Below are 9,291 nucleotides of genomic sequence, written 5' to 3'. Positions count from 1 at the left end.
AAGGACTGGACACTGTAAGGGAGGTGGGGAATGATATGGCCAAAGAAGAAGGAAAAGAGTGGAAGGGGGTGGGGAGAGAGAGATTCTGGGAGCACAGTAAGACACTCCTTGGTTTCATTCTTGGCTCCCATGGATACAGCCGAGAAGGAGCACTGTGGGCCCATCGAGGGGAAGGCTGGAGGCTGGCAGGCTCCCTTAACTCATGGAGCTGTTTCAAGCTCTGGGATCGGTGCCCACATTCAGGGACTTAGCATTCCTGATGAGGGAGGTGGCATGGAAGAGTGCTTTCAAGTGTGTTCAACATTCTCCCCACAACCCTCTCCAAAGTTCCCTCTAACCTCCCCACCTCCCCAACACCAAGCTCTTAAATTTATTGAAGAAAAACAAGCTCAGCCGGGCATAGCAAAAGAAGCAAGCAGCATTCTCACAGTGAGAACCCTGGATTTGTAGGTAAGTGCTACTCACTGTGTTCTTTAATAAAAGTTTAGTCTACATTTAGACTAAAAGCTAGCTGTCTTAAAAATGTCTCTCCTGTGTCCTGACTTTATCCTCCCTTGTAATGCTAAGCTTTTTCCTGTGTTATTACCACCAAAGCTTTATTAAGAGTAATCCATCTGTATCCTGGGCACATATTGTGCATCTAGCTCTGAGATGCATTTTGAGGAGGAAATATGTGTCCCTGCCTGTTAGCACAACACAGTCCGAGGAGGAAGATGAGCTCCTTTCAGCTACCCAGACTACTTGTTCTGGATACCTGGACTGTTTTGTAACCAACAGATCCCACTCTCCCCACCTTTTGAAATACTGATTTTTCAGATTTGGCATGTACCATTTGACTCCAAGTGACTCAGTGGTAAAGAATCTGCCTGTCAATGCAGGAGACACAAGAGATGCAGGTTTGATCCCTGGGTCAGGAAAATCCCCTGAAATAAGGAAATGGCAACCCACTCCAGTATTCTTGCCTGGAGAATCCCATGGACAGAGGAGCCTGGCAGGTTACAGTCCATGGTGTCACAGAGTCAGACATGACTTAGTGGCTATATAACAACATTAGACTCCACAGTTGTAAATCTGAAAGTTCTTTGAAAGCAGGAACTGTGTCTCATTCACCACTACCCTCAGCCCTCAGCATAGCACCTGGCACATGGTAGGATTACAGGCCGCATGGACCCTCACGTACATAAATTAACGAATTGAAGGGGCTCCAGAATGGCTCTCTCCTAAGTCCCCAGATCCTCTCCAGGGCCCTGAGCAGGCTTTTGAGGAGTCTTTAAAGAACAGTAGAAGGAACTTATCTCATAGGATGAATAATGGCTTATATCTGTAAAGTGTTTTTATAATTTTTGCCCTAAAATTTATTCATGTACTTTTCACTTGATCTTTATAGCAACCTGATTGGGGGTTGTATACAGAGCCTATAATCTATCACTCTTTTATTGGCAAGGAAACTAAGGCTCAGAGAAATGACTTTGCCCTTGATACTTCCATGTCACACTGGAAAATCAAGCTACTGTTAGGTCTGATAAATGAAATATTATCTGCCCTATCAGTAAACAAAGATTGCCACAGTTAACAGAAACTGCAGTCACCGCCACTAGTGAGCTGGTTAGCCCTGAGGGAACTCAGGAAGGAAAAAATATCTGCTATCTAGCAGCTATCAGACTGCAGTCACTCCACACAGTGAAACTCAGAACATGAAAACACAGGATACTAGCCCCAGATAGCTGAGGTGCATGGTAAAGGAATGATTTCAGTGAGTCCAGACTCTTGAATCCTCCCATACAAAGAAAAGCGCCAAATTCTTTAACTTGAGATATCTGGTTTTCTCTTATTAACAGTCATCTTTTGTTCCCACCACCTGCCCTTTGTTGCAAACTCCTATATACCCTAATGATATATTAGAATATATATATAGTTATATATCACCTCCTCTTTAAAGCAGTTTTCTCAGGGTTACTTGAAATGTTGCCTCTCAGGCTTGAAGTTCTCAAAATTCCCACTGAATAAAACATAAGGCTCAACTTTAAGGCTGTGAATAAATTTTTAGTTGACAGGGAAAAGTTTTCTAATAATGTAACTTAATCTGACTAGGTAGCTATATATTCAGAAATACTCAGGATTCAAACACTGATCTTCCGATTAAAAGCCAGGGTCAGGGCCGCCATTTTGCTTTATCAGGTCTGACACGGTAAATGAGAGAATCTGGTTCTATTGCCTCTAGATCATGAAGAGAATGGAGAGGCATATGGTCAGGGGACCACTGCATAAGCACTTTGATCTGGAGAGGAAAAGTGCAAAGCAGGCTGAAGCCAGACTCAGCCAAAGACTGCAGAGATTAGAGGATATCTGCCTGTACCACGTGAAGTCACTGACCAGGGAGCAGAGACAGCTCCAGAAAGAACTGCAGAGGCTGCAGCAAGGTAAGGCTTCCAGGATGGGGAGAGGCAGAGCAGGACAGCCAGCCATCACTTGGCTGAGGCGAGAGTAATACCCCCTACTTGGTGATGAGGGCCCTTTCAGAGACTGGACACTCAGTAAGAGAATTTTTTATCTCAACTTGGACTTTAGGCTGCCCACCTTTCTCTCCCTCAGTGATCCAGCTCCCTGGAGCAGTGCACATGCAAACCTTCCTGAGCTAACACTTCTCAGGCTCCCAGTCTTTTAAATGAGCTCTCTCTGGCTCAAAGCTTTAGTGTTCTACTTTCTTATCTCTGGGTTGATTTGGTTTCACTTCTTTTCTATGCCTGGTCGGCAAACATTCACTGAGTAACTATTAATGTGCAAGTCATCTTATGAAAAGGAAGTAAAAAAAAAAAACAATTCCCTGGGATTAGTGACCAGAGGGCGTGTATAACAGTGGCTGACCTCTGCTGCGGCTGAGCAGAGCACTCGGCTGTTTGCAGCACACCAGTCTGAGTCAGGTCTTCCTTTCTTCTGCAGAAAGTGAATTTCTCAACTTATCCTTCTTGTACTCCAAAGTGTATTGACACTAGAGCTTGCAGATTGTGCTTAGATAAGAAAATTTTGCAAAAGCAATTGCTGTGTATTGGTACTATGATTTCATTGTCTTCTTAAGCCAAACAGCAAGTATTTCTGTCATTTCCCCAAAGAGGTGTCTTTACCCAGAAACTGTGAGTTCACATTCTTTATAATAATTCCCTCCCATAAAACCTTCTGTTGCCAATAAATAATCCTTTCCAAATGTCCACATTACTTAGAAGACTATCCAATGAACATAGACTATACAGTTTAGTAATTATAACAAGACTAACACTACTAACTTCAAACGCTAATTTCTAGTTAGTAAGCTATTGATCTTCACAGAAGGAAGGGCTACACAATGGTATCCAGAATCTCAGACTTTCCAAAGCTGTCTACACCATTCCATAAAAAAATAAGGAAATACAACTGCCTGCTCAGTGATTGCATCTTTGTCCATTAAACTGTGGTGGCTGAGAATACAGACTTGAACCCAAACTGTCAGGGTTGAAATCCTGAGTCTATCACTTACCAGCAGTGAGGCCTTGAGCAGCTTCCTAGACCTGCCTCTGCCTCAGTTTTCTCCAACATAAGATGTAAATGATGTTTCTTACCTCATGGAGTCATTTGAGGATACAGTGAGCATTTGAAACAGTACCTAAATGCAAAATAAGTGCCATGTAACTGTTTGCTGTTATCAGTCAATCAGTAAAAGATTGTTACAGGATTAAAACTCTTCTACAGTTTTGTTGAAAGTTGTCATAGTTATAAAATTTATAGAAACTATTTTTGTTTTTCCCATAATAAAATGATCATATTTAAATATATAGCATAGAATGGATCTATCTATCTCAGCTCTTCAAACTATAATCCCTTCTTACTTAAGGCAGGGGCTGGAGCCCTGAAAATGATGTGGCATGTTCTAGAGGAAAGTCAGGTATCACAATTCAATGTAAAATCATCTAGGTCTCAACAGCTAATATATGGACACAAGGGCCACGAGTAATATCCAGAGGTCTAGCCTAGGATTTATTTCTAACTTCCAGCTTTGGGTTTTAATGAGGAGTAACTGAGCAAGCAACTGAACTTCTCTGGTTTAAACTTCCTTGTCTGTAACAAATGGTTAAACCAAACTAAGAATGAGAGCTGACAGAACAGAAAAGAACTTAGAAACCATTTGGTTGAATCACACTTCCTTCAGAAAGGATATTGAAGACCAGATACCTATTCTCAAAGTGATGTTCAAAAGATCACATTTGAGAGAGGTGGCTGTCTTTGGTGACTAGAGTGTTTGCCTGACAGACAAGGGGTATGAAAAGAGTCTGGACAGAAGTCAGAAAGCTTTGATTCAGGGGTCTCTGTCTCTGTGTACTTTAGAAAGTCACATCCTCTCTGTGCCTCAGACTCCTTGACAGTAAGACTAGAGAAGAAGGAAGAAAACAATATGAATTAAGTCTCAGTATTTATCAGGCACTGTATTAGGCAATATATTCCCATGATTCATTTAATGACCTTGTTACTGAGTTTCAACTATATGCTAGTTGGTGGATTGCTTCAACTACATATTCCCAGTCCTCATCTAGAGGGATTTACATCAGTAGGTTAGGAATCAGGCTCAAAGTCCACAGTTTTAACTGAGTTGACACTAAGGCAAATTACTCTGGGACAGGTGATTCATGGGCCAAACTTTACAAAACACTATCACAGCAACTCCAATAGAGGCAAGAATGCAAATATGAAAAGCAAGGTCTGTGCCTTCAAGATGCTCACATTTGGACTAGAAGGTAACTATGCTCACAAAAAAATTATAACAGAAAATACTAATTGCTAAATTCATTGTTTCAGAGTAGAACAGAAGCATGGGAATGTTCCCATGTCTATCAGAGGGGCTCAGGCAAGATGTCCCCAAAGAGACAGGGTATGAACAGAATCTTAGAGGAGTAAGAGAATGAAGATGAGTGGAGGAGGGGTGGTGGGCAGTCTGTCATGAGAACACATGGAATGTTTCTACACACGGTAACACGATAAGAACAGTGTGTACAAACGTGCATACATAAGATTACCTGCTACAGGTTGCTCAGTACTGGAGGGGTGTGACAAGAAGGGGCAGGTGTAATATTTAAAGGCAAAGTGGAGCAGGCAGGGTCTCCAATCATGAATAGCTTCACAGATCTTGCAACAGAGTTTAGATTTCACCCTATGGGGTTTGGAAATGGGGAGATTACATGTCCAAATGCGATAAGGGTCACTCTGGCAGAAAACTTTAAGGTAGACCAGATAGAAGGATTCCAGAGTTCAGACCAGGGTTTAAAGGCCTAAACTAGGGCATTAGTCAGGTAGGAAAAAAGAGTATATTAAGACATTTGGAGAGTGAGATTGCATCTTAAGGGGGCCGGAATTTTGAGATATTTAGAATGCAGAATTGTCAGAGCTTTATGATTAATTATATGTCCAAGGTAAAGAAAACCAGAGTCAAGAATATACTCCCTGGCACAAAGTAGGCACCCAAACATCCCTGTTAAATTGGATAACTAGATGGGGACACGCACAGAGACAGACACACTCAAGACAGCAGAAGAAGAGGGACCCCAAAAGGACGATCTCTTGCCTTGACTACCTCACCAAGAAGTTATTAGATGAAAGAATATTAGGAGTTTAATATAAGTTAGAGGCCCTTTATCTGGTCATATTTCCTTTGCCTGGTGCCTACCAACTCCAGTGTTGGTTTAGGGAACTCACTTTCCTTAGAGCAAATGACTGCAACATTTTCAACTGCAAGTGACCAGCTCGTGAGATGTCTTGAAAATAAACCAGGTCCTCTACAGCAGCTATGACTACAAGATTCTGAAACATTAACTCAAAGAAAGAAAAACGCACTTACTCATGGCCAGCAGTTGCAACTCTTGGCTCAGGTGGGTAGAAGGTCACACAATCAAGGCAGATGTAGCAATAGGACCCCAGCTTTGTGTATGGCTCACACCCAGTCATTTTGATTTGAGAACATCATGCTTGCCAAGTAAAACATTCAGACAAAACCTCCATGGTCCCAGCCAGTTTAAACCTCTGACCTCAGTGTTTCTAAATCCTCTATGACATATTCTGGGTAAACACTGGAGAACTGCCTTAGGTTTTTCCTGTTTCCATTCCTCATGCCAGATCAGCCTATTGTGTAATGTAATCCAGTGGTATTCATATACGACTTCTCTGCCCAGAGAACCAGGTTCAGGCATTCTCTTCCTTCTTTTACTGTGCTAGTTTTGTAGGGCTACCCTACCAAGTTGCCATTAACTAGGTGGCTTAACCAACGGACATGTATTCTCAGAGTTCTGGAGGTCTACAGTCCAAAATTAAGGTACTGGCAGAATGGTGCCTTCTGAAGGCTTGAAAAGAAGTGTCTGCTGCAGGCTTCTCTCTCTGGTTTGTATGTGGCCATCTTCCCTTCACTTTCCCTCAACCTGTGTCTCTATATCCTAATTTCTCATTATAATGACACCAGTCATATTGGTCAACAGCTCACCCTAAAGGCCTCATCTTAATTATCTCTGTAAAGGTCCTGTCTCCAAATAAGGTTACATTCTGAGTATGACATTTGGGGAGGATACAGTTCAACTTGTGTATGTGTGTGCTAAGTCGCTTCAGCCACGCCCGACTCTTTGCGACGCTATGGACTGTAGCCCGCCAGCCTCCTCTGTCCATGGGATTCTCCAGGGAGGAATGCTGGAGTGGGTTGCCATACCCTTCTCCAGGGGATCTTCCAGACCCAGGGGTCAAATCTGTGTCTCTTATGTCTCCTGCATTGGCAGGCAAGTTCTTTACCACTAGCTCCACCTGGGAAACCCACATTTCAACTCATAGCACCTATTAATTAACTCAAAGCAGATATCATCAAGAAAAAGCTCTGCTCTTACTTTGGGAATGGAAGTCAGAAGAGACCAGAAGATGTTCTCATGCTCTCATCACAGGGAGGGCAGAAGCACAGAGTTCTGCAGGCTAACAAAGCTAGGTAAGAAGATGCTTACTAAAATAATGCATGTGCCATTGAGTCCTTCTTTCAACTGACCTCTTTAAATCATCCTCCCCCTGAGAAAGTGCTGCATTTTCCTTCTTAAGAAAAATGCTGCATTTAAAGCAGATAGCCAACAAAGACCTCCTGTATAGCACAGGGAACTCTGCTCAGTGTTATGTGGCAGGCTGGAAGGGAGTGGAGTCTGGGGGAACATGGACGCATGTGAACGCATGGCTGCATGGCTTTGCTTCACACCTGAAGCCATCACAACACGGTTATGGCTGTACTCCAATCTCCAATGTAAAAATAAAAAGCTTACAAGAAAAAGAAAAATCATTTCCCCACAATGTGACCACCCATTCTCACCCTTCATCCTCTGTCCACCCATGTCATTACCTCAGTTAATATCACACAGAAAGGAGCCAGGGTCTCATAATTCGAAAATGCTGAACATTAGCTCTTCATCAGTTTTGAGAGATTTTTTTTCTTCTTATCTTCTTTCCCAGCACACTGACAACAAATACAACCCAAGAAAGATCCAAAACCAAGTCCCAGATGCCTCCTTTCCATCACATTGGTCCTAAGGACCCCATGAAAAGCAAAAGGCAGTCACTATATCAAAATAACAGAAATTCCCGCTTCATAGAAGAGAAGCTTCAAGCCCAAGAGAAAGATTCTATAAACCCACCAAAAGGAAAAGGCTCCAACGAGAGCATCTCTCTTCTCTGTCAAAATCAAGACGTCTCCACCCACGCTGTAGATGGAGGCCCTAGTTCCCGCCCGGCTGGCGATACTGAACCGACACACGGTGGTGAGACCAGATCAAGTGATGCCAACACAAGGCCAGACCACACCACTGAGAAGCAAATCCCCCTGGATCCCGTGGAAGGTGGAGGAGACTTCAAAGATAAGCCCCAAACATCAACCTACTTGGAGTTGTTTGAAAAGGCCAGAAAAGCTCACTACCTCCGGCATCGGATCCCCCCTGAGTCTGAGAGATTGCTCAGCATTGGGGAGATCTTCGGGCACAAGGAATCCTCATGGTTCAGAGCAGAAAAGGGATGTGAGAACAGGATGACCATCTAAGTTATTTCATCTTTAATCATCCACTGTATCCACATAGTAACATGTGTCATAATCACTTTAGCAACTGTAGCAAACAATACAAATATATAGATATAGATTTTATTTTAAACCTTAGTCTTTTTTCCCTTTTACGGGAGTATAATGTTTCACTAAATGAGCAACGCTTGGGTGAAAAGTGGAAAGATGACTCTTCTGAAGCCATCTAGAGCAGTATACGCATATTGCTAATGTCACCAAAAATATGAATCTACACTGACGCCTAGACTTTTCCTGAAAGGTAAAATCTGAAGGGTCCTGCTTACATTTGCCACCCTTTTCTTATAGGAGATTCTTACGGTGCCACCTGCTGGCAAAATGGTGTGGTTCTTCTGTTTGTTTTAGGTTTTCACATGGAAAGATAAGGATAAGAGCTCAATTGAAAATATGTACATAATACAGTCTATAAATAAAACTTTCTCTCCCACATAGTTCCGTGTCTTTTTTGAAGCCCTTTCCTTACTTCTTTTATTTCCAAATAGTTCCATTTTGGTTTTCTCATTCCCACCTTCAACCTGCTCTTATAAACCTTTTTTGGATCCTGATAAAAAAAATAATTAACAATTTGTGAGAAATGCACCCCCTCTAACATTTTCTTCCAAGTAGCAAAACAATCGGAGAAGGCAATGGCAAGCCACTCCAGTACTCTTGCCTAGAAAATCCCATGGATGGAGGATCCTGGTGGGCTGCAGTCCATGGGGTCGCTACGAGTCAGACATGACTGAGCGACTTCACTTTCACTTTTCACTTTCACACATTGGAGAAGGAAATGGCAACTCACTCCAGTGTTCTTGCCTGGAGAATCCCAGGGGCGGGGGAGCCTGGTGGGCTGCCGTCTATGGGGTCACACAGAGTCGGACATGACTGAAGTGACTCAGCAGCAGCAGCAAAACAATGGGGGAAGGCAGAACAGGAGCAACAGAATTGACTGATGAATGCCTGATTTATTTACACTGGCCATGACTGGGCTGACGGGGTTAGGAACACCAGACGTGCAGAACCTCCTGTGCAAACTTCCAGGCCCTTTCTTGTGTTCTTTCTCCTTGTCTATCTCCATACAAGCACCCTCCATGGGGGTGGAGCTATCAAAATGATTTATCCCACTTCTGAAAGGCTCTTTTCTCTGCGCTGACCATAACTTCAGGACAGGGCCATTACCAAGGCAGCAAGGACTTAGCCAGAGC

General features: G+C 43.0%; 1 protein-coding gene across 2 annotated transcripts; it reads left to right on the top strand.

The window, feature by feature from the left end:
* The first annotated feature begins 247 nt into the window (after positions 1–247).
* CCDC190 (coiled-coil domain containing 190) lies at positions 248–8,527 on the top strand. 2 transcript variants are annotated; one of them, XM_055403319.2, is made up of 4 exons: positions 248–450; positions 2,222–2,420; positions 6,856–6,982; positions 7,492–8,527. In XM_055403319.2, the coding sequence occupies exons 2-4, from the start codon at positions 2,225–2,227 to the stop codon at positions 8,069–8,071; spliced, it is 903 nt and encodes a 300-aa protein (XP_055259294.1). In that variant the 5' UTR covers positions 248–450; positions 2,222–2,224; the 3' UTR covers positions 8,072–8,527. The 2 variants fall into 2 exon arrangements, with proteins under 2 accessions (XP_055259294.1, XP_055259295.1); XM_055403320.2 differs by having other exon boundaries at positions 255–450; positions 6,859–6,982.
* Positions 8,528–9,291: the final 764 nt, after the last annotated feature.

This window comes from Moschus berezovskii, chromosome 4 (genome assembly GCF_049115385.1).
Source record: "Moschus berezovskii isolate FMDL1 chromosome 4, NW_MosBer_1.0, whole genome shotgun sequence".
NCBI classification, from domain to species: Eukaryota; Metazoa; Chordata; class Mammalia; order Artiodactyla; family Moschidae; genus Moschus; species Moschus berezovskii.
The sequence above is the reverse complement of the archived record's forward strand: the minus strand, read 5'-3'. Positions and strand labels throughout refer to the sequence as shown.

What these genes read in the sequence shown, in the direction of transcription:
- CCDC190 (XM_055403319.2), top strand. Translation starts at nt 2,225, where the DNA reads ATGAAGAGAATGGAGAGGCATATGGTCAGGGGACCACTGCATAAGCAC. An exon ending in ACTGCAGAGGCTGCAGCAAG is followed by an intron (nt 2,421 to 6,855) that starts GTAAGGCTTCCA and finishes ATTAACTCAAAG; the next exon opens with CAGATATCATCAAGAAAAAG. An exon ending in CTGCAGGCTAACAAAGCTAG is followed by an intron (nt 6,983 to 7,491) that starts GTAAGAAGATGC and finishes CTTCTTTCCCAG; the next exon opens with CACACTGACAACAAATACAA.